The sequence below is a fragment of the Psammomys obesus genome, unplaced genomic scaffold (assembly GCF_907164565.1).
Source record: "Psammomys obesus unplaced genomic scaffold, mPsaObe1.curated_primary_1811, whole genome shotgun sequence".
NCBI classification, from domain to species: domain Eukaryota; kingdom Metazoa; phylum Chordata; class Mammalia; order Rodentia; family Muridae; genus Psammomys; species Psammomys obesus.
The window spans coordinates 51,013,273-51,038,516 of record NW_026585895.1 but is presented as its reverse complement, the minus strand read 5'-3'; the positions used below and the strand labels follow the sequence as shown (position 1 = coordinate 51,038,516).

Genomic DNA, 25,244 nt, shown 5'->3' with positions numbered 1-25,244 from the left:
TTTTTATGACTACTGAACACTGCTATCTTCTCCCCTCTGCCCTGGGTTTTAGCTGTCTCTCACGTGTTTACGTATTCTCAGAGCCCACAACAGTTGTAAGTACTAACATTTGTCCAGTGGTGTTGCAAAAACTTACTGGAGCTCAGGCCTTTGAGAAAGTCGACCTCAACCTACGGGCAATAGTTGCTCAATAGGAAGGAAGTTGCCCAATGAAGGAAGAGGTCAGAACCACCTAGATAGGACCTTTCTCAAAATGGCCCAATTCTCTCATCACCCTGTAGGACTCTGCATAAGCGGAAGCCTGGGCCTGATGGAAAATAACCACACATTATTGCTAATCAAAGAAGCAAGTTGCAATGTTCTGCATACACAAATTATATATTCCATTTTGATAAAAACAAAATAAAGCATAACCGGTCACATACTGGTGCATGACTTTAATCTCCGGAGGCAGCGGCAGACAGATCTCTGTGAATTCAAGGCCAGCCTGATCTACAAACCAAGTTCTAGGAGAGCCAGGGCTGGGGGCTGGGAGGAAGGAGTGGTTTGAGACAAGGTCTCAGTGTGTAGCCTAGGTAGGTCTGGAACTCGCCATGGAGACCAAGCTGGCCTTGAACTCGGAGAGATCTTCCCACCTCTGCCTTTTGGGAGCTAGGATTAAAAGCATGTGCCATCATACTGGACTTTACAATTTTTCACAGATTTATTCTATACGTATGATTGTTTTGCCTGAATGTATATATGTACACACCAGTGTGCCTGTTGTCCAAAGAGGTTAGAACAGGGCATTGGATCCCTTGAAAGTGGAGTTACAGATGTTTGTGAACCACCATGTGGGTGCTGGGAACCAAACCCAAGACTTTCAAAAAAGCAGCACATGCCACCGAGCCATCTCTCCAACCCCTCAACAAAGAACTTCTGTGTATGTGTGCAGTATGTGTCTGCTTATGCCACTTGTGTAGGAACCTAAGGCCAGAGGGCATCCCTGGAGGAGTTACAGGCAGTGTGAGCCACCCAACATGGGTGTAGGGAACCGAACTCTGGTCCTCCAGAATGGCGGACAGTGGTCTTAACTGCTGGCTAAGGCAGGTTTTCAACAGATGTTTTTTGGAGACAAGGACAGACTGGCCTTGAACTCACGGCCCTTCTGACTCAACTATATTGCAATTCCAGGAGTAGAGGGTGCATGTCATCACATCCAGCAACTTAATTTCCTTATGTTACTTTCAGAAAATATTGATAGGACAGAGTTTTCACGCCTAGGTGCCTGGTTTCTTGTGAATGCATATCTGTGGAGCACTGCCAGTCAAAGTCCATCATCAATCCCACTTCCTCAGCTGTGTCTCCTTATCTTTGTTCTGTTCTTGAGCCTCACCCAGGAGATGCTGGACTCTGGCTTTAGGCTCCTCTTGGCTGGGACGGTTGCTTAGTCTGTCCCTGCTTTAGACATTGGTCAGATAATTTGTTTGCTGCCTCGACCCTGGAGCCTCTCCTTTAGTGATGATAAGACAGAGGTCATGGGTCATTGGAAGGATTGCAGAAGGGGCCCCTGGTTACACACACTAGCAGTATGACTTATGTTATCAGCTTGTCTGGCTGAGGTTCTACTTATCAAAAATCTACCTGGCAGATCATTTACACCACAGAAATAAGGGGTGGAGGAAAGACCTGATTCGAGATCTTGCTGTCACTGTTCTGGCTCTGAAGCCAGCACTTAGAAGACAATATATACAGCTCCCATCTGCTGGACTGTATCATCTGACACTTGATTCTACCTGCTCACAGTAACCTTGAAAGACGGGTGAAGTCATTATTTCCATTCCATGAATGGGGAAGATGAGTGTTTGAGGTCTAGCCACGAGCCTGCTGTGCACCTACTGCTTGGAGCTGCAAGCCAGGTGTGGTGGCACACATCTTTAATCCCAGCACTAGAGAGGCAGAGGCAGGTGGATCTCTGTGAGTTGGAGGCCAGCGTGGTCTACAAAGCAAATTCCAGGACAGCCAGGGCTACACAGAGAAACTTGTCTTGATAAAGCTCTGTCCCAGAAACCATGGATTATTAAGGTAAATGCTTGTGTCAAGGGTGGGATGCCCCCTTTGTCAGGGTGGTCCCTGAGATTGCCCCAAACAGTACAAGTTAATGCTACTGCTCTCGGTTACCCACCAGAACATGTTGCTGGAGACACCACTTTGGTCAAAGCACATGAAATCCAACTAGACCAGACCTGGAAACTTCCCTTCATAGTGCTGGAAGGCACTATGCAGGTTGTTGGGGAAGAAAAGCCAACCAAGTCTTACACATAGCCGCAATAAAAGACCATCTTGGCAAGATACATGTCTAGTAATGCAATCAGTGGCATTAATATTATGGAGGTAACCATTTCCTGTTCAGAGTTAAGGCCTACTGCACAGGAGGAACTCATGCCTGCCACTGTAAACTTGGCCAGAACCCATGGCTGAGTAGGTCAGAAGTCCTAGCACAGAAGCTACTACTATCTTGCTCATCTACTGTGAAAGTGTCTTCTGGGCATGACATAGTCTCACAGCAGCTGTGGTTGTTTGCACAAGAGTAAGCCAGTCAACATCCCAGCAAGGATGGAGGAGCTCATGGGAACCCCCCGCCTGGAGGCCCTTTAGGTGACTGGGGACTGCTGGAGGAGAGAATTTTTCAGGGTGTGGCCCCTGGTAGCTGTGGCTGGCCCTGTGCCCATGTGTGTGCCCAACATTAATTGGTCTCAGGGGCTTATAAAAAACAGAAGCCTTGAAGTTGAGAGGGGGTGTGCTGGGAAGAGTTGGAGAGGTAATCAAAACACTGTGTATGTTTTTCTGAAATAAAAACACATCTCTTTTGTGTCTTCTCTGCAATACTCCTTACACATGTTACTGTTTTATTTGCGGTTTTTCACAGGGAGACACGAACTAATGGCTTATAACTGTTCAGTCAGGATACTGGACAGCTACAAGAAACTACTGCATCGTACAGCTGATGAGATTCTGGGAGCTGGAGGGACGGGCCAGTGGTTAAGATTGCGAGTTCTGGCTGCTCTTCCAGGGGACCAGTGTTCCATTCCAGCACCCTCACGGTGGCTGACAACTGCCTGCTGACTCCAGCTCCAGGCATTGATGCCCTTTTCTAGCCTCCATGAGGCATGGGGTGCATACAACAGCACTCATGCAAACACTCAATGGCATAAAAACAAACCTTTTAAAAGTAATTCTGGGGCTTCTTATTTTGTCTTAGGGCCAGGTTTATGTAACCTCAGATTTATTACATAGGCAAAGATGACCCTGAATTTAGATCCTCTTGCCTCCCCAACCCGGGCGATGGTTACTGGTTTGCACTACAGATTTAATACTGATGCAATACAAAGTACTCCAGAAAGAGTAGTCCAGGCTGGCCTCAAACTTAGAACCATCCTCCTGCCTCAGCTGAGTAGTACTGAGATCACAGGTATGAGACACCATCTTGAAACAGTGTGTAATCAGTCATATGTATCTAAGTACATCACCAATGGTCAGTAAGTGTTGAGGCGCTATTCCCCACCTGTGTGAAAAGCTGAACATTGGAGACAGCCCAGGCTGGCCTTAACCTCATCTTCCCTTCTCTCCTAAGCACTGGGACTACAGGCCTGAGCCATCATGGCTGACTCTGGTTTGGTGTTTTTTGTTTATTTGCTTGCTTGTTTCTCTCTAGCCTTGGCTACCCTGGACTCACTTTGTAGACCAGGCTGGCATCAAAATCAGAGATCGGCCTGCCTCTGCCTTCCTGAGTGGGATTACAGGTGTGTGCCACTGTGCCCTGCTCTGGTTTGGCTTTTTGAGACAAGGTAGGCTGCCTTGAACTGACAAGATTCTAGCCTGAGCCTCCCAAATAGCTGAGATGACTCAGCTCACATCTGCAGTTCCTCTGTGTCTCCTCTAGAAAGACTTCCTTTCTTACTTTTTTGTTCTGCTGGATGACAAGACACTGCTCAGGGCCTTGATCTCACTCTGCATAGTCATCAGTTCTGACTTGTGCCGAGCCTGTCTTTGCCCACCTACATCTGGGCAGCTGCCTGGCCTGTCACTGCCCTGCACAGCTTTCCATCTCCAAAGTGGAGCTTGGACCCTTAAAGCCCCAAGGCTTGCCCAGCACTAGGGAGCTGCTGGTGGCCCAACCGCAGGCTCAAGTTCTTTTTCAGTTCTGTTGCCACACGGGGGGCCGCAGCCCGGACGGCAGCCTGGATGCTGTGTAGGTTCCACTGGGTTCTCAGGAGGGCATCATCCAGCCTGAAGAAGCCATCCCGAGTGCGCCGCACTTGTGTGCAGACGGCAGTGCTCTTCAGCTCCAGGCCGATTTCATGCACCAACTTCCTCAGCTGCTGCTGTGTCTCATGCATACACTGCACCTCTGTGGGACAGACACGGACAGACATGACGGTCAGGAGCAGCTCCAGGGACCAAGCTGACCTGGATTCCTATCCCTTGGACTCCTCTCCACAAGGCACATCCTTCAAGAGATGCTTTTTAGCTCTGCTGCAGGGCCCCAAGCACGGCGGCAGTGCAGATCACAGGCCCCAGCTACCCCTGCTGGGTCAGACTGCAGCTCCCAGCTTCCGGCAGCACTGCTTTGATACTTGGTCTACTCATGTGCTTTCACGTAGGGCTTACTGCCAGGGGCTTTGGTCAGCACTCAGGGAAGAAGTCAACAGAACATGGAAGGGGCTGGGGTAGAGCTGGGTGAGACTCAAGAAGTGACAGTAGTGTCCAAGGGGCCTATAGCAATGTGGACCTGCTCTAGGAATGAGCTGCTAGATCCAGCCTCTGCTCTTAAGGACTGGCTTCAGAGGCCTGGGAAGACAGGAGGCAGAGGGCAGCCTTTGTGCCGTTACTCTGAGTTAGGCTGACCACCCATGGCTAGCCAATCAAGGCTGTCTGTGTATGCTGGCTTTGGCATGCCACACATGACCCAAACGCAGGCTCCATCATATCACTCCAGCTTCCTGGGTGACTTACCTAGCAGAAACTCAGGAGGTGCAAAGTGCAGACAGCGAATGCCAGAGATAAGCATTGGGGACTTGTTCATGGGCCGGATCACACCTTGCACAGCCATCTCATAGGCCTCCTGGGACTTCAGATCCAGGTTGGAGTACCTGGGAGACAGGAAGGCCAGAATGGGAGGCCAGTGTGGGCCGCCTGCCCCACCATTAAATGGTGTATCTTCATTGTTCTCTAAGTTCCCCACCCACCCTCTCTCCACTCTCCCATCCACCTCGGAGCAACCTCCCTTTCCGCCACCAAAGGCATCCTTTGTCACTCCCTGGCTTCAGCTATTACAGGCTGCCCCCTCCCTGCACACTGTGCTCCACCCTCACCCTTACCTGAGGTGTGCAACCCAAGGGACCTCAATGCCCCCCATTCCAGGGCCATCCAAACAAATACCCTGGTGTCCTCCTGGTCCCTTCCTTCCTGCTCTCACTTCATCCTCTCTAACTTCTCCCTCTCCTCTGTGGTTGCTTTCCCTGCTGCCTCCAGGCTTAGATTAGTGGGCCCAGTCCTCACAGCCTGCCTCTTTCACTGCCTGGCCTTTCCACATGAGACCACAGTGCTGCTTCAGAACTGTCCAGTCCCCACTGCCCTGGCCAGCCTTATCCTGCTTTCCTTTGCTCCTGCCCCAGCCCTTCCACTCCAAGCCCTGGTTCTTGGCTTCTGAGCACAACTGGCCATTTCAGTCATGGCATGGGGCCTGGCTCCCACTAATCCTTTGAGCACTATTCCCTGAGCCATTTCTTGCAATCCTGCAGGCTCTGCCCATGCTGTGCTCCTGTCCTGGGACACTGTGCTCAGGTGCATGTCTATCCCATTTACAGACAGCTGGCTAGTTTTCTGGGAGCCAAAGGGTTTATGCCTGGGAGTCAGGGGCCCCAAGCTGCTGGGCAAAGGGCTATTGGCCAAGCTCTCAGCTACTAGGTGATTCCATCAGGTGCTCTGACCTCCAGTCCTGTGCCTCAGGGGTGTGGACCCTAGGTTCCTCCTCTAGATCACCTGCCCCTTATCAGGGCAGAGGGAGCTCTTGGATCTACTTACATCACCAGTGCCTTTTGGTGGGAGCCTTGGATCACAGCCAGGATGCGTTCCAGCATCTCTCTGGTCACATGGTCTGGAAGAGGCATGGGGTAAGGGGCGTGAGTATCACTTGACAGGTGGCCAGAGGGCAGACCACAGCCACTGAGTAAGCATCTTTTACCCCAAAGCAGCCCATTTTGGAAATGGCCAGTGTCCACTGAGGAGTTTTTACAGATTAGGTTTGTTTGCAGACCTTTAGAAGGGCTCAATAATGTTGGGCAACTGGGGCACGCCTACAATACCAGCACCTGACAGTCAGAGGCAGGAGAATGATGAGTTGGAGGCTAGCCTGGGCTACACAGCAAAATAAAAATAATCAACCAAGACCGAACGTGGTGATGTATCTCTAATCCCAGCACTCAGGATGTAGACACAGCAGGTAGATCTCTGTGAGTTAGAGGCCAGAGAGAGTTTTAGGCTAGCCAGAGCTACAGTTAAGACTATCTCATAAGATAAAAAGAAAAGTTGATGAATAGTCTGGGGAGACAGCTGAGTGGTTCAGAGTACTGGCTGCTCTTACAGAGGACGGGGATTCTGTGCCCAGCACCCACATAATGGCTCACAACCATCTGTAACTCCAGTTTCCAGGGGATTCAATCCTCCGGACCACCACAGTCTCTTGCATACAAATGGAATCCATGGTGCACATGTCCACCCAGGACACACACAAAGTTCTTTTTAGGTTGATGAAAACTGGACTCTCGTCTCAGCAAGATTCAGTGTCTAAAGAGTTTCCTCCACAAGTGAAAGCCAAACACAATGATATTTGCCCTGGTCTGTGGCTGTCCATGCTAGTGGCAGCAGCCACACGAGGGAGCAACTCTGCCCCACTGAGACCCACTGAGGGACTGAGCAACTAAGCCTCAGACTTTCACAACTACCAGGAAGCTGAGACCTTGGGGCCCATGGGGATTCATGCCAACTTCTATGCAGTGCCAGGACTTGGGAGCAGCATAGGGCTGAAGCCTCAGCAGCTGCTGTCTCCATCCTATCTGCACTGAACCTCTGTGCTACCTAGAATCAACCTGCCACTCTCACTCTCCCTGGCCCCTGACAAGCTCAATCAAGTGCTTCCTCTTCCAGGAAGCCCTCCCAGCATCCCTAGCTTCTTCCTCTTCTAGGAAGCACCACTCCCACCCACACCAGTTCTCCTAGTTTCTCCTCTTGGGCACTTTGCACCTGGATCTTTCCTAACACCTAATATACTTTTTAACTCTACTTTTTATTTATGTAACTGATATATGAAGAGTTGGTGGATTTTAATAGCAGAACAAGCACAAGGCCCTGAGTTTGGTCCTCAGTACATACTTAAATCGCCTTTAAAAAAGTTCTTATGCCTGGCAGTGGTGGTACACATCTTTAATCCCAGCATTCAGGAGGCAGAGTTTGAGGGCAGCCTGGTCTACAGAGTGAGCTCCAGGACAGCCAAGGCTACACCGAGAAACCCTGTCTCAGCACTCCCTGAAAAGTTATTGTTGTTATTAGTTTGGCTTAGTTTTTAGAAGCAAGGTCTCACTATATAGCCCTGGGTGTCCTGGAACTCACTCTGTAGACCACGCTGGCTTCTAACTCTCAGAGCTCCTTCTGCCTCTACCTTCTGAGCACTGGGATTAAGGGCAACGGCTACAACTGGCTTTCTTTAAAATGTTTAGACTATGTGGGACACAGCGGTGGTGCTGATAACATCAGAACTGCAGAGCCAAAGGCAGAGGCAAGTGGATCTCTCTGAATTCAAGGACAGCCTGGGCTACAGAGTTTCAAAAATAGACAAGCTTTACTGTACCACATATCTTCCAGCTGCTAACAGCAAGCATGTGACACCACATTCATCACCATTGACCATGTATCCCTCCAGTGCCTGGTTGGTTGTTGGTGCTCAGAAGTATTAGTTGTCAAATGAACACATGGACTAGGTCCCAGGGCATGTCTTACAATATAGGGCTAGTGAGGAAACGAACCATCCTCCATCCATCCACCTACACAGCTACTTAATGAGCCTCAACAGGTCCTTGGCCCTGTGCAGTGTGTGTGGCCACAAGATGAACCTCACAGTCCATCTCTCATGAGGATGGTGCTGCTTAGGTAGACCCTAAGCAATCATTTACAGTTAGTTTCCATTCAGGGTGCACCTAATGTAAGACTGAAGTACGGAAGGCTCCCTGGGGGAGGGAACATCCGAACCGGGAGAGGAAGCAGGTGCAGGGTATTCTGGGAGGCAGGTGTTAAGTGCAGAGTTCTAGCCTGAGCTTAGCTGTGCCAAAATGGAACAGGCACCAATGTGGCTTGGAAAAGTCAGGAAATAAAGGGAGGCTGAGGCAACTACCCCTCCCGCCCTGCCTCTGGTCTCACCGTAAGTTGTCTTCTCTACCAGCCGCCCATCTTCACAGAAATTGTCTGTAGCTTTGCCCAGGAGGCCACGCACTGTGTAATCCTGTGGGGACAGGGCAGGATTGGAAGTGGTAGCCTGATGCTGGCTGGGGCCTCATGGAGCTCCATACACAGCATGGCCGCTGCCTCCTGCCCTGAGGGAGCACATGGGCTCTACTCTGGGGTTGGGGGCAGCTTTCTGTGCTCTGTTCCCTGTGACCTGGACATGGTGCCAACACTAGTCTCCACCGCCCAGCCAAACTGAACAGTGTCACCCCTATGTCCTGTCAGCTTCTTCTTGGCCTCTGCATGGGGCTAAGTTTCAATGCCCAAGTCAAGGAAGTGATGGCGGCCCACAGGAAATCCCTTCCTCTCACTCTGTACAGACAACTGCCTCATCCTAGGGTAATGACAGTGAGGGCATAGAGATGGCAACAGCAGTGACATTGAGTCAGCCTGTACTGTGTGCCAGTGACTGAGTGAAGGCTTACATGAAGTCACTTTAACTCCCCCCTCAAACTGTCTCAAGGAATGCTCTCCTTATTCCCATCACTGATTTGAGGAAACTGAGGCACAAAGATGTTAAGCAATCCACAAGGACAACTGACGTGCGGCTGGTTAGTAGAGGGGCAGAGCATGGATTCTGTCTCTCCCTCTCCCTTTTTTTTTTTTTTTTTTTTTGGTGCTGGGTATGGAGAGCCTCATGCATATGGGGTGAGTGTCTCACCACAGCCCCGAACTGGGATTTTGAACTGCAGCCTTCTGTTCCCAGATTCTGTGCTATTTAGTTCTGATGACACAGCTACCTAAAGTTTCCCCCAGCAGACTTCACAGTTTCTGGCCTCGCCCAGTCCTGGGGGAATCTCAAGGACCGAATAGTGACTGAATTTGTCTTGCAGTGAGAACAGAACTGTGCTGAGCTCGAACTGTGTTATGAGACAGATCCAAGCTCAAATTTCAGTTCCTAAAGCATTAAATTTGTGACCTTGGCTAGGCACCTTCTTCCTAAGCCTCAATATACTCAACAGGAAAATGGGAGAGAAAGTGGGACGGGGCTTCTCTAAGGCGATCCACACACAGCTCCTGGTGGTGCTCAGAATAGAGTAGTGCTGGATCACTAGTCTTCCCTGTCAGTGACCTCTGGAATAAACACTCTTCCCATATCTTTAGACCACCATACCTTGGTGAAGTGAGCATCATACACGTCGGTGAGGAGTCTGCAACCATGTCCCACGGCGAGCACTGAAAGGCAGCCAGACCCTCTTTTACCCAGAGTCCCTTTCCCTTTGCCTGGGAACTACCGTTGCTGCTCCCTGCCACCCAAACACTCTCTCTTCTCTTGCTGCTGTAGCCAGAAGGGAATAAGCAGCGCTGTGGCCTCAAGGGAAGAAGCCCCTCAGAGCAGATATCAACATGGGTCTCCAAGGCTTGGGCAAAGATGGCATCTGGCTCACAGTGGGTAATAGACCTGGGTGCTCAAGGAAGCTCCCAGAGGGTTCTGAAACCCCTCAAAAGCAAAAGACCATCGTCCCAGCTCCACCAAATTACATTTGGGGTTGGAAGGGTGGCACACACCTGTAATCCCAGCCCTTAGGAGGCTGAGTTCCAGGCCAGCCTTGCAAGTAGTCAAACTTTGTCTCATATAAATGCAAACATTTTAAAAATAAAATAAATCAGCTGGGTGTTGGTGGCTTTCGCTTTTAATCCCAGCACTTGGGAGGCAGAGGCAGGTCGATCTCTGTGTTCAAGGCCATAGTTCTGGTTTATGAAGTGTGTTCCAGGTCAGCCAGGGCTACACAGAGAAACACTGTCTTGAAAATTCAAACCAAACCAAACCAAAAATTCTAAGTCAAGGTGACATATGCTTACGAGCCCACCACGCAGTTGGAAGAGGAGCGAGAGTTAAGGTCATTCACAACAAGCTGGAAGGCAGCTGGGCTCACTGAGACCCTGTCTCAGAAAACAAAAACAAGTACCTAGGCTTTCTGATTCCAACTTTTAACATCTTTGACCCTCAAGCTCTGAGTTAGTAAAACAGATAAGGTTGCTCAGGCCTGTGTATACCACACAGACGGAGGGAGGCAACGCACAGGAAGCTAATGGCACAAAGGAATGATCCCTTACAGCGGCCTATGGAGCCACTTCCTGCCTAGTCCCTGATCTGTTTATTCCTCTATCTAAAGAAATGAATAGCTTTCCATTCACTGTTAGAGAAGAAAACAGGGAGGTGACATGAGATCATGTCTGACTGTCTGCACCTCAGGAAGAAAGGCAAGGGAACCAAGACTGGAGGCTGAACACTGTGGCTGTCCTTTGACCCCATGGCCACAGATGGCTTGTGACTTGGGGCTTTGTATGCAGCTCTGGCAACATCCAGACCCTAACTAAAGGAAACAGAACCACATGCCTGGCTGCACTCTAACCTGATGGTAGCTCCTCTGGAACCATGGGCCTTTACCAGCTGGGTCACCTCAGCTCCAGTGCTGCTCTCTTCATTCATTACACTATATAGCATCTACCACAAGTGTTGCAAATAAATGTCGAGAAAAAGCCTTGAGCCACACATCATGCAGGAATCCTTTGACAGAGGCAGACCCTTCCCTTGCACAGATCATCTTCCCAGCCGATGAGACATGAAATCGCTGAAAAGGGGAGTGGTGGGAGAGTGAGGTCTGACAGGCTACGGGCTGGGCTCCTGATCATTTCCTGATTCTCCCCTAAGCCCACAGCGACATCCCCAGCCTGAGTGCTTCACTTACCAAGCACACCAGAAGCCTGGACATCCAAGCGGTGTCCAACACCGATCTTCAGGCTTGTGAATGCTGGACCACGTACTGGAAAGAAAAAGCCAGTTCATTTCCTCAACTAATAAGCCCTGGGGATCGCTTTGGCATGAGGCCCTCACTCCTAGAACCTAGAATTCCTAAACCCTCATGGGGCTCAAATTATGATAAGCTACATTCCCAGCCTTCTCCTCCATGGAAGCTGGGACCATGACTATTTCCCTAGTTTCCTGGGTCCAGAGAAAGGGCAACCAAAGAGTCTTCTACACTGCCTATCACCATCCTCCCCACAAGAGGCTTCAGTTCCAGACATTACACTAGGCATCAAGTTTATGGGGTTCTCTGCACAGTGTCTGCTGATAGAAAACCTGGCCCTTCTCCCACTGAGTCTGGGCTCCTAAGGAGGGACCGAGGTCTGTCTGTCTACAATACTGCCCTATGGCCCCAGATTCAGTTTTTCAACTACTAAAAGACTGCCCCAGAACTTGGGAGGCAGATGCAAAAAGATCAGTACTTCTTCAAAGTACTCAACTATATAGTGAGTTCAAGACCAGCCTGGATTACAGGAGACCATGTCTCAAAACACAAAAACAAGGGCTGGTGAGGTAGTTCAGTGGGCAAAGGGACTTGCTGCCTAGTCATGATCCTAGGACCTTGTGGCCTGAGAAAAGTGACTCTCAAAAGATGCCCTCTGATTGATTTTCACAGGCATACCTTGGCATGCATACATGTGCACGCATGCATTAAAAAAAAAAGAAAGACCTACTAGCTGGCTGTGGTGGTGCACGCCTTTAATCCCAGCATTCCGGAGGCAGAGGCAGGCAGATCTCTGTGAGTTCCAGGCCAGCCTGGTCTACAAAGAGAGTCCAGGCCAGCCAAGGCTACACAGAGAAACCCTGTCTTGAAAAACCAGGGAAAAAAAAAGGACCTACCTCACAGAACTGTGGTGAGGAAAAAGGTAACATGGTTTCTAGTACAGAGTAATTAATTAATTACACAGGTCTACCTGAGGCGCTCAATTTCCATTTAGAGTCCTTAGAATAGTTAAGTCAACAAACTACAATCCATAGACCAAACCATCAAGTCTACTTTTGTTTTGTGATGGGCCTCACTGTGTTGGCTGGGAACTCCTGAGTCTCAACGATCCTTCTGCTTCAGACCCCCACAGAAGACACAAGTTGTACATGTGTGTACAACTGCTTTCAATAGCTGCTCTGCACTCCAGTAGCGACTGGAGTATGAGAAGACGCCTTCTTCCTATTCTGTCTAGAGACGCTCTGCACTACAACGGCAAAGGTGAGAACAGTGCTGAGGAAACCACATGCCCAGTAAGGCCTAAAATGCTTAAAATTATACCCCTCTAGGGGATGTTTGCCAATCCCTGGGCTAGAAATCTAACTCAGCCAGGGATTTCCGATGATATGACAGCCAGTACCCTGCCTGACTCACCGAGTCTATGGGTGGTGAGGGTGGGCACACTGGTGGCGGTGAGAGTCAGCTTCTTCTCTTCGCTGCCTTCCACAGGGCCTAGCAAGAAGCGAACACGCTGTTCAGGAGCAGGAGGCTTCTCTGCATTGAGACCTAAACACAAAAGGAAAGGACTGTCAATACTTTCCCAACACCTGGAAGAAGGCAGAGAATAATGATAGTAAGAAGATAGAGTTGTGTATTGTAGAAAACAGAATAAGAGTCCTTAAGAAACCAAGTGTGCTAGCACACATCTTTAACCCCAGCAATATGGGAGGCAGAGGCAGGCAGATCTCTAAATCCAAGGCCAACCTGGACTACAGAGAGTTCCAGGACAGCCAGGGCTACACAGAGAAACCTTACCTCGAAAAACCAAAAACAAACAAACAAAAAAAACCCCAAAAAACCTCTACACATGTCCATAAGAAAGACTAGGCTGGAAATGTAGCTAAGTTGTTGGACTGTTTGCACAATATAAAAGATGCCCTGGGTTTCCATCCCCAGCACCCATTAATGAAAAGTGGTGGTATACAGATGTGATTTAGGCCCCTGGGAAGTGAAGGCAGGAGGATCAAAAGTTCAAGGACATCTTTAGCTTACAAAGGAAATTTGAGGGTACACGAAGAGTTTTTTTTTTTTTTTTTTTAATTTTTATTTTTATAAGGGTTTTGTCTGCATGTATATCTGTGCCCACAGAAGCCAGAAGAAAGCATCGATCTCCTGGAACTGTTGTTGCAGACAGCTGTGAGCTGCCATGTGGGTGCTGGGAATCAAACCCAGGTCCTCTGGAAGAGCAGCCGGTGCTCTTAACCGGTGAGCCATCTCTCCAGCCCCCACGAAGAGTTCTTTTTAAAACCAAAAGAAAAGAAAAAAGAGAAAGAAAAAAAAATGGCATTTGAAGCTCTGTGTAGTGGTGCATGCCTATGATCTCAGCATTTGGCAGGTGGAGACAGGCGCTTCACAATTCTCAAGGTCTTATTGATTTCAAGGCCGGATTAATTAATTAATTACACGAGAAATCCAAGAAAAAAGTAGTTTAAATTCTAACTCTACAATGGTAACCGTGCGAAAATCCTTACTACGAATGCATTTCTCTAACAGAAAATAGCAGAAAGTGGGGAGTAATGAAATGTACACAAGAGAAAACCAGGAAATGGCTAAAACCAGGCCAATGGATCACGTGGTTTTATTCTGCGGGAAGGATCCCAAACGGCGTCGGACTCTGCAGAACCGTGGGTCCGCGTTGAAGCACTCACCTTTCAGCAGCTGCAGCTCCACGGTCTCACGCACGTGCAGCCATTTCAGCCCCGGAGGTTTATAGACCGCGAAGAGGCCCTGTAGTTGCTTCATGCCAGAAGACCTCATGGCTGGAATTCAGCAGTACTTTATCATTCCGAAACGGAGATGCAAACGGAAGTGCCGTATGGTCCTGTCCCAAATGGAGTCCCTACTGTGGGGTGCCGCCATCTTTCCTAAGCCGGAAGAGGGTCACATCTTATTGTCCTCCGGTGGAAAATATGAGGTGGAGAAGGAAATAGGGCCGAATGTTGAACAACATAGCGCTCGGTAAAGTTCTTTTTGGAATCCCTTTCAGGAGTTTTTGTTTATTTCCCATATATCCCAGGCTTTCCTCAAACTTGCTGTGTTGCTGAAAATTCCCGATTTTCCTGTCTCCACTTCCCAAGTGCTGGAGTGACAGGGTTAATTCACACTGAGCTTGGTTTTTGAGACAAGGTCTCAAGTAGCCCAGGCTGGCTTCGAATTTACTAAATAGCCAAAAAAGGATTTTGAACTGATCTTTCCAACTTTCATGTGCTGGATTGACGGACAAACGCTATCAGTAACGCTGGCTTACGACAGTGGCAAACATCTTGTGGCTTTCCTTCTGGGCCTGTCCATATTACATTTCCGTTCAAAAGGCCACAATGAGGACAGTTCCCATGGAGTCGACTTAGACTTCTCCGGCTTCCGTCGTGCCAGTGGAGCCCCGCCCACCCACCGCGGACATCCGCTGCCATGGCGACCCTGCTGCTTCGCTCCCTGTGCTTCCGCCGTAGTCTCCAACACAGTTCGCGGCCTGTTGTAGGTGAGCAGCTACCCCGGTGTGCGCGGCGACTGGAGGAACCCGGCTTCTCTCACCTTTACCCCTCTCCTGCCACGCAGATGTGCCCCTCAGGGCCGGAAGCCATGGCGCCCGGCTGCTGTACCCAGACCACATCCCCACCACCCCGCTGCAAAAGATGCTGCTGGCCGCGGGCTCGGCCGGAATGGCGCTTTACAACCCCTATCGCCACGGTAAGGTCGTTCGCTCCCCGCCCTTGAAAGCTCGGGCTTGTCATGACCTCTGTCAAAGCCTTGGTTTTATGTAACCGGAGAGTCAGGCAGTCGCGGGTACCCAAACCTGGCTGCGTCTGGCTCTTAGTCCCCAGGAACGCTTATGATAATCAGGTGCCAAGTTCTAGCCAAAATCACTGTTGTGGGTCTGCTGGGCAGAGCGAGGAGAGGAGGAAGGAAGTGTGACATCTACAGCCCTGACTTTCTGTAATTCTTAGGAGAGTGTGTCAGCCAAGCATATTAATCTCTGGACTGAATGACTTACGTGTACACACCATATTACAACATTCTCTTGAGTAGTAAACTTACTAAGATCAAAGATCAGGATTTTCTTTGCTGAATCAGTTCAAGACTGGCTTCTTATTCAGTACTCGGCTAGTGTTTGTTCAAAGAAAGAAAAGATGGGAGGAAGAGGAGAAGACATGAAGTGGTTTATATAGGATCCCTTATCTAGTGACTGCACCCGGACTCAAATCTAGCACCATTGTTGTTGTTGTTGTTTTGGTGAGACAAAGTCTCGTGTACACTGAGCTTGCTTCTTGTTTCTATCAAGGATGACTTTGAATTCCTGATTTCCTGTCTCCCTTGAATGCTGGTTGACAAGTGTGTGCCACCATGCCCAGCTTATGTGGATCTAAGAATCAAACTCAGGGCTTCAAGTGAGCTAAGCAAGCCCTCTGTCAGCACAGATACATCAGCCTTTCATCAGCATTTAATCTCAGGGCTGGTACTAATCAGTAGAAACCTAATACTCTGTTTCAATAATGGGATATGAAAATAGTTCATATATTCTGTTGATTCCATATTCCAACAGATTAGTAATGTTAAGAATAATAGCTACAGCCTGGTCTACAAAGTGAGTTCCAGGACAGCCAAGTCTACGTATGTAGAGAGACCCTGCCTCAAAAACAAAAAACAAGACAAAAGGGAAGAAGAAGAAGAGGAGGAGGAGGAGGAGGAGGAGGAAAAGGAGGAACTTGCTGTCCTGGTGGTTTACGTCTTTAATCTTGCACTTGGGTAGTGGAGGTAGGAAGATCTCTGTGAGTTTGAAGCAAGCCTGAGTTCCAGTTCTACATTACTGAGTTCCAGGACAGCCTGTACTACAAAGACAGTCTCAAAAACAAAAAACAAACAAAAGGATTCCATCCTCCATCTGCCCATTTCTGACCTTTTAGACATGGTTGCAGTTCTGGGAGAGACCACAGGATGCTACACCTTGAAATTCCTCAGGGACCAGATGAAGAAGGATCCAGAGGGTGCCCAGATCTTACGGTAGGTCCTAACTTTGTCTTGACGTTTGGTAGGGGTATGTCAGTCCTCATCTTCAGAGGACCATGAATGGATGCACTGCCCAGTAGTGCATGGGGCCCTGCTCAGTACCAGGAACACACACATGTGGAATGGATCTCCTGGGTTGTACAATACATTGTCTTAGTCTAGTGCCAGCCACAAGACTGCTTGCATTAGGCTCTCAGTAGCCAGCTGTTCCTCTCCAAATGTGCGCTCACTGTCACCTCCCTGCAGCGGCACATCTGTGTCCTTCTTCTCTGGCTAGATCATGCCTTTGAAGGCACCAGCTCAGCCCTGGTTTGTGATGGGCTCCACAGTCCCTAATACTACAGTGTTCCACAAGGGCTTGTGTGGCTACATGGATGTCCTGTGGCCTGATGCCCACCCCAACTTCCTTTATGTGGCCCTTTCATTAGCCTTGGCTGACACACACCCAGTCCCACCTCCGACAATCTGTCTTTCAGAGATCGTCCCCGGATCTCACTGTCCACCCTTGACCTAAGCAAGCTCCAGAGCCTGCCTGAAGGTTCTCTGGGCCGTGAGTATCTTCGCTTCCTGGATGTGAATGTGAGTTTCCAGCCTCTGTGCATCCAGCACTTATCAACAAGGACAGAGGAATGACATGGGAGGATATAGGCTAGGACAAGAGGATGCCAAAGCTGCCAACTAAGGCAGAGGTGCTTTTCAGGCTTTGCATTTTTTTCTATGGGATGGACAAATGGGCTGGGAATGTCATCCCAAATACTAGCACCAAATGCTGGTGGTTATTAACCTCCTGCTGCATGCCAACTGCCAGGCTGGTACATGATCTGGCTAGATCCTGCTAGTGACCCTGTCTAGTGTGTTCTATTGTCACCCTCTTGCAAGAGATGAGGACTCAGACATGGAACAGTGAAACAACTTGGTAACTTTATACCCAGAATGACCCAGGGCAGTGTTCCACCCCAGCGTACGCACTGAACCACTGTGCTGTGGCCAGTCCGGTACTCTCCAGCACCAGGCAAGGCAGCTAGTGGGAGGAACAGGGGTTCCCAGCAATCAAAGCCTCACTACTCAGCACCTGCCACCCAACGGCCTATGTGCTGTGGTGTAGCGAGCCAGGGCCCTGTCCTCCCGGAGCTTGTGCTCTTGTTAGAGAGACATGGAATAAAGTAGTTTTTAAAATGAAATGAAAATGTAGCAGTCTAGGGATATAGTACAGTTGGTAGAGTTTATGCACAGAGTCCTGGATTCAGTCCCCAGCATGAACTTGCTGTACAGGAGAAGAAGAAAGAGAAGTTCAGGGCCAGCCTTGCTCACACAGTGAGCTTTTGGCCAGGCACACACTTGGTACATAGACATATACACATGAAAACACCCACTGTGTACATTAAAAGAATAAATTAACAAAACAAAACATCGGAGGAACTGGGGGGATAGCTCAGTGGTAGATAGTTCTCAGCCAGCATAAGGCCCGGGCTCCGTCCCCAGCATAAGTACATAGATAAACAGAACACTGAGGCGTGAACAGGGGAAGGAGCAGGCTGATGGTTGTACTGGGGCTGTGGGAAAGAAACTGCATCTTATAACAGCCATTAAAAGTCATTGGAACTTTTAAAACAAAATAGTAATACAGCTTGACTGATGAAAGGACCTTAGAACCAGGCACAATGGCTCACACCTTTAATCCCAGCACTCTGGAGGCAGAGGCAGGCGGATCTCTGAGTTCGAGGCCAGCCTAGTCTATACAGTTCTAGGACAACCAGGGCTACACAGAGACTCTCAATCAAAATAAAGAACCATATAATCCAGTTGTCCTACTCCACCTGTCCCCTCCCTTTATTGTGTGCACATCTCCTTGAAGCTAAATGGTTCTCCATCCAGAAGCCAGCCAGGCTGAGGGAGGATGCGGGTGACTAAGAGTCACTCTAGAACAAGATTTCCTAGACTTAATGCTACTGATGGTGTGGGTTGGGATTCTTGGTTGGGAAACTGTCCTGTGCCTCCCTCATCCCTCCAGTGGAGTGGTGACAATCTTAAATGTCTGGACATTGTAAAGATCTCTGATGTGCAGCTGAGAACAACTGCTCCATAAAGGCATTGCCTCAAGACAGTAACCTGCTTCTTGCCCTCTCCTAGCACCTTTGCCTTGGCAGAGCAGTCACCTGCCCTAGTTTCACCAGGGTGCAGGTTGTTTCATCAGTGAGAAACCTGCCCCAAGTGCCACCTTGGGAGGACCAGCTTTGGCATTCTCCACAGCCTTTAGTCCTGTTGTGGGGAGGTCAGGAAGGAGCTCTGTTAGGGCTGTCCTGGGCACCTTACCCATAATATTCCCTACTATAGTGGCTGTCTGGAGATATGGCACTTCCTGGACAAGGAAATCAACCACCACAGAAGGGGAAGGAACACCGTGAGTCTTACAAAATTAAGAGGAAGGTTCAAGGTAAAGCCACAGGAGCCAAGGCTGGAATTGCTGAAAGGTAGTGTCATACTTTGGCAAGTTAAAGGAACAGAGGTAATGCTCCGCCTCTCTCCCAGTCTCACAGCCCTGCACAAATCCTCTGCAGACAGAGGACAGATCCTTCATCCTCAGGGCACTAATGTGGCTGATTGATAATGGATATCAGGACTACTGGATGTAGAGACCAACAGGCCGCTCCAGGCACCTCAGCTGTACGATCTTGGGCCCCACACTTTACCCTCCTAGCCACATTTTTCTCACCTGTTTCTCAAGTTAGTAATAGCATCTACCTCCTAGATTACAGTAAGGGCAAAACATGACAATATATGTAAAGGACGTCATATATAGTTGGCAGATAGTAGGTCCTCGGTGAAGGCAGTGCTTCATCGGCACACAGATGTAATGTCTTGGGACCCAGCTTGGCCATCGATTAACACCAAACAACACCTCAACTCCATCAGCTTCTGGGTAAGCTGAGGCCATGTTGGAGCAGGCCAGTTAGGCTGGCCCCAAGTGTGTTTAGGTACCAGTGCAACTCAGAGAAGCAGGGTTGACTAGGTGAGGGTGATCGGTCTCCTTACCCGTGCTGGGAGTATGCACACCTGTAATCCCAGCATTAGGGAAGTCGAGGCAGAAGAATTGCCAGGAGTTTAAGGTCAGTCAGGGCTATGCAGCAAGAGACTCTATAAAACAACAGAAAGGAGTTAATCATCTGGGTCCTGGACCAGGCACCAGAGCCACAACAGTGAGTAAAATGGGCCACATGGGAATTTAAAGCTTCTTAATGGCCCCTTGAATAAAAGGAAACAATTAATTTAATAACATTTAGGTGTGTGCTTCTTTATTTTGATTTTTGGGCAGGCTTATAGCCCAGGGTGGCCTCAAATTCTCTTTGTTGCTAAAGATGATCTTAAACCCCTGATCCTTCTGCCTGTACTTTCCAACTGCTGGGATTACAGCTATGTGCTACTGTGCTCATTTTTGTGCAGTGCCAGGGCTATACTAGGCCCCCACTCTACCAACTGAGCTACATCCCCAGCCCCACTGCAACTGTTTTTTAAGTTTATAGTTCAGCAACAGTGAACTATAAACTTAAAACAGTTTATTTTGTGTGTACATGTTTGTGTGTAGGTATGTCCGTGTATGTGTGGATCCTAGAGCTTGACATCAAGTGTCTTCCTCAACCTTATGTTTTGGGTTTTTTGTTTTTGCTTTTTTTCTGAGGCAGGGTTTCTCTGTGTAGCCTTGGCTGTCCTGGACTAGCTGTGCAGACCAGACTGGCCTCGAACTCCCATCGATGTGCCTACTTCTACCTCCCTGAGTGCTGGGATTAAAGGGGTGTACCACCACACCTGGCTCAACCTTATGTTTCAAGTCAGGCACTATTTGAATTTAGAGCCCATCAGTTTGGCTAACTGGCTGGCCTGCAAGCCCTAGGATGCCTTGGCCTCTTGTTTCTGCCTTCCATGTGCTGGATTACAGGCACAGTGCAGCAACTACCTTTTTTTTTTAATTGTGTGGGTGCTAGGGGTGGAGCTCAAGTCCTCACACTTAATACAACACTTCATTGACCAAGCTATCTCCCTAGCTCCTAGTATGTTTTTTTTTTTTTTTTTTTTTTTTTTGTGCAGCTAATCCCAGAACTTTCTGTCTTACAAAACCCACTCTGCCTCTCCTCACTAAAGCTATAGGTTCCAACAGGCTGCCAGCATTGTGTGAGCTTGAGAAGGCGGGTGGAGGAGGGGTGGCGATAATTCTTTCTTCCCTGAGGTTTCCTTGTTGGCAGGTGTGGATAAAAACAGCAGGAATCTCAGATAGGGTATAAGTTTGGTGGGTACAGTGAAAATAATGTGGTGTCAGGCCAGCAGACCAGTGGGACTCTGGGGGCTGATGGGAAGGAGTCCAAGGAGGGATTGTGTTTGTCAGAGGGTCTCTCCAGACACACGGGCACCTACCCGTTTCGTGGACGACGAGGAACTAGCCTATGTGATCCAGAGATACCGTGAGGTGCACGACATGCTCCACACGCTGCTGGGGATGCCAACCAATATGCTGGGTGAGTGCTGGCAGAATAGCCAACTGAGTAGGCAGTGGCAGGGTCCCCTGCCGGGCCTGTCTTCCAGGCAGGATCACGGTCCCTGCCTCTTCTTCATCAATTAGCCCAGTTCCTGCCTTCTGTATTATGTGTGCATCCTGGTAGCATCCCTGCCATGCATCCTCATTCGTCCATGCCTCCCAGCCCTCGTCTCAGCATCTAGACTCCAAGGATCCCTGCTTCTGAAACCATAGCAACTCCCTGGGCCTGAATAGACCACTGTCAGCCTAGCCTTTGAGATCTTCTGTATGCTGTCCCCATGACTCCCCTCTTGGACCTTCCCTCACTTCTAGCCAAATGTCCCACAGCCCATATAGGATGGGACTACACCCCACCAAACAACCCCTAGAAGTATGAAAGGAGAGCATGCCTCACTGGGGGCCCTCCAACCTCCCTACCTCCATCACCTGCTCACCTTCCACCCCCTCCCTCACCTCTAGGAGAGATTGTGGTAAAGTGGTTTGAGGCTGTGCAGACTGGCCTACCCATGTGCATCCTGGGAGCACTCTTCGGACCTCTCCGCCTCCGTGCTCAGTAAGTTTTCTGGGGATGGAAGGAGACCTCCGAAGGGCTGGGGCTCCAGGAAGTGTGGGAATGGGCATGCAGGTACCTCAAGCCTCTCCAGAAAGCAAAGATGGGAAGAATAAGGCAGAAAAGAAAACTGAGTCAGTGAACTCCAGGGTCTCTTGAGCCAGGCGTCCAGGGCTGGATCAGAATGAACAGGGTCAACATGAAGGTGAGGTTTCTGGAATTGGACAGGCCTATATTTAAACCTGAGCTTCATCGTGTTCAGGGTGTGTGCTGTGAGGCATCAGAGCTTTCCTCACTGAGGTCTGCTTAGGTCTGAAGGAAGGTTGACTGAGAACAGAGTGTGTTGCACCCTTGGGGACCTTAATGTCTTTTCTTCCCTCCACTGTCCTCCAGGAGCCTACAAGTACTGTTTTCTGAGCTGATCCCTTGGGCAATTCAGAACGGGCGCAGGGCCCCGTGTTTCCTCAACATCTACTATGAGCAGCGTTGGGAACAGTCCGTGACAGCCCTGCGGGAGGAGCTGGGCATTAGTCCTCCCCCGAAACATGTCCAGGGCCTGGCCTAGCCAGAGCTGCTCTGCACAGAGAAGGCTGAACTTGCTTCTTTACCCACTGCCTTCCTTCGGACAAAGGAGCCCCTTCCACTGCCTTCCTTTCTTGTCTTTGAACCTTGAACTCATAATGTGTCATTTATCATGATTTTTATAGGCATTGTTGTCATGTGCCTTGAGGGCCAGCCCAGACAGCAGGCAGGGTAGTGGGGCCCCGGAGTGCTGTGAGCTATCCAAAGAGAGCAAGATGTGTGCTTAGAACAATCATCTTGGATCTTACTGGATTGTTCAGGTGGGAACAATTACTCTTGACAGGACATTCTGACAAGCTGTCTTCGAAGACCTGACTATTACATCCTGTTCCAAAGCTCTGAGAAGAGTGATGGGGAGCAGAAGGTGTCTCTGCTGTCTGAATAAAGCTCCCATCAGCCTAGACTGGTCTTCCTTGGCCTAGTGTTCCCTTAGCCTGAAGTGCTGGAGAGAGGAATTCCTTCCCAAGTTGGACCTCAGTTGCTTGTTGCTGTCATTGGGTCTGAAGTCAAGCAGGGTGGGAATCAAGTCCCTAGCCTTGAAAATTCACAGGTTCTTCTTATTTCTAAGCTAGACTTCTGACATCAGCAGAGGAACAATGATAGTGCCTATGAAAAGAGCCAAAGGAAAAAGCTGTTTGAGCGTCCCCTGATAAAAACCAACCACCAACCAAGTGAACCAGTGAGATGGCTCAGCAGTACAGGCACTTCCACCAAGCCTGACAATGGCACTTCAGTCCCCAGGACCCACAGGGTAGAAAGAGAATGGCGACTACCAGTGCTGCTGTGCCATGCTCATGTCCACACACGTGTACACTGACACAAAAGGAAACCTCAAAACTGAAACAAGACAAAACAAAACAGGCCTTACTAGATGGCTTACAAATGTAAAAGCACTGGCCACCAAACCTGAAGATCTGAGTTGCATCCCCAAGGTCCACATAATGGAAGGTAAAAAACTTCTGCAAGCTGTCCTCTGACCACATCCCATGTGTGTACACATGCACTTGTGTGCAAAATAAAATGTGAAAACTTTATTTAAAATGATGGGCTGGAGGTGGTCTCACTGGCGCATGCCTGTAATGCCAGCACTCAAGGAGGCAGAGGCAGGTGGATTGATGTGACTTCAAGGCCAGCATGGTCTATAAAGTGAGTCCAGGACAGCCAGGGCCACACAGAGAAACCTTGTCTCACCCGAACCCCCTTTCCCCCAAGAAAAAAAATGGGCTGGAGAGATTCTCAGCAGTTTAGAGCACTTGTTGCACTCACAGAGGACCTGGGTTTAATTCCCAGCACCCACGAGGTGATTCATGGCCATCCTTAACTCTAGTTCTGGGATCTAATGCTAGCTTCTAATCTTTGAAGCTAGCATAAATGAACAATGAAGTACAGGGGATATGGCTCAATTGTAGGGCACTTGTATAAACTGCATTAGTCCTGGGTGTGATCTCCGGACACCACAAGTTCACATATGACACCATAAGTAGCACATACCTGTCTGTGCTTGGGCACTGCGCTCCGGGACAGGCCTTGCCCCACCACTGACCTGCTGTGCTTCCTTGCAGTAGTCTCCTGAAGTTCTCTTTCCCAACTTTAAAAGGAATGTCAAACACCTGTTGCTCGTAAGATGGCCCTTGGTGGTACTTGTTAGTACATCATTAGCACTTAGGAAATAGAAGTTATTATTGGCCAAGAAGTTCCATAGAGAGCTCTGAAGTCCCCACTGGCAAAGTCAAACCAAAATAGGATTGCTACAGCTCATAGCTCCTCAGGCCAAAGGAGCAGAATGTGTGTGAGGAAAACATTTGAGTGTGGTTGGTACGCACCCATGAGCCAAGCCCTGCAATTCACAGAGCCCTTCCTGGTTAGTTTACTGCTTTCAATGCTCATGTTAGATCCTAACTGTGGAGCAGATGGGGTCATGTCAGAGCCCACCCACCATGTTGGCCTAAGCTAAGCCCTTTGCTGAAGTGTCAGGACCATCTCTGTCCTCAGAAATCCTCCACAATCCTTTTTGCCCCTGAGGGACACTTGGTAGACACACGAAGGCCGACTAAGACATTCCTCAGACCAAGGGATAAAGTACCCTGAAGAAAGCAGCCTCCCATACAGCTGTTGTAGAGAAACCTGTAAAGGATGGCAGGGCCAAAGAGAGAGGGAGCCGAGCCCTGCAGCGACTCCTCCCTTCTACAGATAAAATACAGGAAAACCGGTTAATTTTAGCTCGCAGTTTTGTCCATCTTAGTGGGATGGTAAAAGCGGTAGGAGCTTTGAAAGGTATCTGGGAGCCAGAGGTGGTGACTGCACCTTTAATCCCAGCACTCTGGAGGCAAAGATAGGCAGATCTCTGAGTTCCAGACCAGCGCGGTTTTCAGAGTGATTTTCAGGACAGCCAGGGCTACATAGACAAACCCTGCCTCAAAAAAACAAAATAATCTATAAATAAAAAAAGGAAAGAAAAGAAAGGCAACTGGAGACTGGAGAGATGGCTTAGTGGTTAAGAGCACTTGCTGCTCTTGCAAAGGTCCCTGGTTCAGTTCCCAGCACTCACTTGGTGGCTCACAACCATCTATAACTCCAGTTCCAAGGAATCCAATGCCTTTCCTGACCTGGTGCTCTCTTTTGACCTCCCAAGCACCCACATGCAGGAAAAACATATCTAATCGCTACTTGGACTTTTGACTAAGATCAAGTATAGTATCTGTTGTTATCAGTTTAATAGCTGATACATACATCCTCTATCTAAGGACAATATATTAAGTGGATTTTTGAAGCTAGGAGTTGGAATGGGATCTTGTTCTGTCCACTCCACACATTGACTTGGTATTGCAGGACCTCCAGGAATGGTGTTAAATAAATAAATACATGCATACATATATACATATACACATACACAAGCACAAATATACATAAATCTAAACAAAAAAAATTGTTTTTTGAGACAGGGTTTCTCTGTGTAACTTGGCTTTCCTGAAAATCACTGTGTAGATCAGACTTGGAGATCCTCCTGCCTCTGCCTCCCGAGTGCTGAGATTAAAGGTGTTGCCACCACACCCAGCTACCAGATGCCTTTCTTTTTATTTTATTTTATTTTTTATTATTAGTTACATTTTATTAACTCTGTATCCCAGCTGTTTCTGCTCCCTCATTCCCTCCCAAACCCTCATCTCTTCCCTGCCCCTTTCCAAGTCCACTGATTGGGGAGGGCCTCACCCCTGCCTTTCTAAACTCCTGCTCTTTTACTTCCCCACTG

General features: G+C 49.0%; 2 protein-coding genes and 1 non-coding gene across 3 annotated transcripts; 2 read left to right on the top strand and 1 right to left on the bottom strand.

Moving 5' to 3' along the window:
• Positions 1 to 328: 328 nt before the first annotated feature.
• Positions 329 to 14,276, bottom strand: Trub2 (TruB pseudouridine synthase family member 2). Its single transcript, XM_055599990.1, has 8 exons — positions 13,979 to 14,276; positions 12,705 to 12,836; positions 11,232 to 11,306; positions 9,653 to 9,714; positions 8,455 to 8,536; positions 6,067 to 6,139; positions 4,996 to 5,132; positions 329 to 4,390 (listed from the first exon to the last, which is right to left on the bottom strand). Exons 1-8 carry the CDS (start codon positions 14,085 to 14,087, stop codon positions 4,110 to 4,112), a joined length of 951 nt encoding a protein of 316 aa, XP_055455965.1. The 5' UTR covers positions 14,088 to 14,276; the 3' UTR covers positions 329 to 4,109.
• A 321-nt stretch (positions 14,277 to 14,597) lies between these two features.
• On the top strand, positions 14,598 to 22,395 carry Coq4 (coenzyme Q4). Its single transcript, XM_055599991.1, has 7 exons — positions 14,598 to 14,808; positions 14,886 to 15,017; positions 16,232 to 16,328; positions 16,811 to 16,913; positions 20,713 to 20,842; positions 21,322 to 21,415; positions 21,806 to 22,395. Exons 1-7 carry the CDS (start codon positions 14,739 to 14,741, stop codon positions 21,975 to 21,977), a joined length of 798 nt encoding a protein of 265 aa, XP_055455966.1. The 5' UTR covers positions 14,598 to 14,738; the 3' UTR covers positions 21,978 to 22,395.
• A 2,258-nt stretch (positions 22,396 to 24,653) lies between these two features.
• On the top strand, positions 24,654 to 24,848 carry LOC129671834 (U2 spliceosomal RNA). The gene has a single exon (XR_008719422.1). It is a non-coding gene; the product is annotated as a U2 spliceosomal RNA (small nuclear RNA).
• The last annotated feature ends 396 nt before the right edge of the window (positions 24,849 to 25,244 follow it).

Bases quoted from the DNA above. Each gene is read 5' to 3' on its own strand.
- Trub2 (XM_055599990.1), bottom strand. From the start codon at position 14,087: ATGAGGTCTTCTGGCATGAAGCAACTACAGGGCCTCTTCGCGGTCTAT. The intron at 9,715-11,231 runs GTAAGTGAAGCA...GCTGCCTTTCAG, and splicing joins CCAGGCTTCTGGTGTGCTTG to TGCTCGCCGTGGGACATGGT. The intron at 8,537-9,652 runs GTATGGTGGTCT...CTGTCCCCACAG, and splicing joins ATGATGCTCACTTCACCAAG to GATTACACAGTGCGTGGCCT.
- Coq4 (XM_055599991.1), top strand. From the start codon at position 14,739: ATGGCGACCCTGCTGCTTCGCTCCCTGTGCTTCCGCCGTAGTCTCCAA. The intron at 15,018-16,231 runs GTAAGGTCGTTC...CTGACCTTTTAG, and splicing joins TTACAACCCCTATCGCCACG to ACATGGTTGCAGTTCTGGGA. The intron at 16,329-16,810 runs GTAGGTCCTAAC...TCTGTCTTTCAG, and splicing joins GAGGGTGCCCAGATCTTACG to AGATCGTCCCCGGATCTCAC.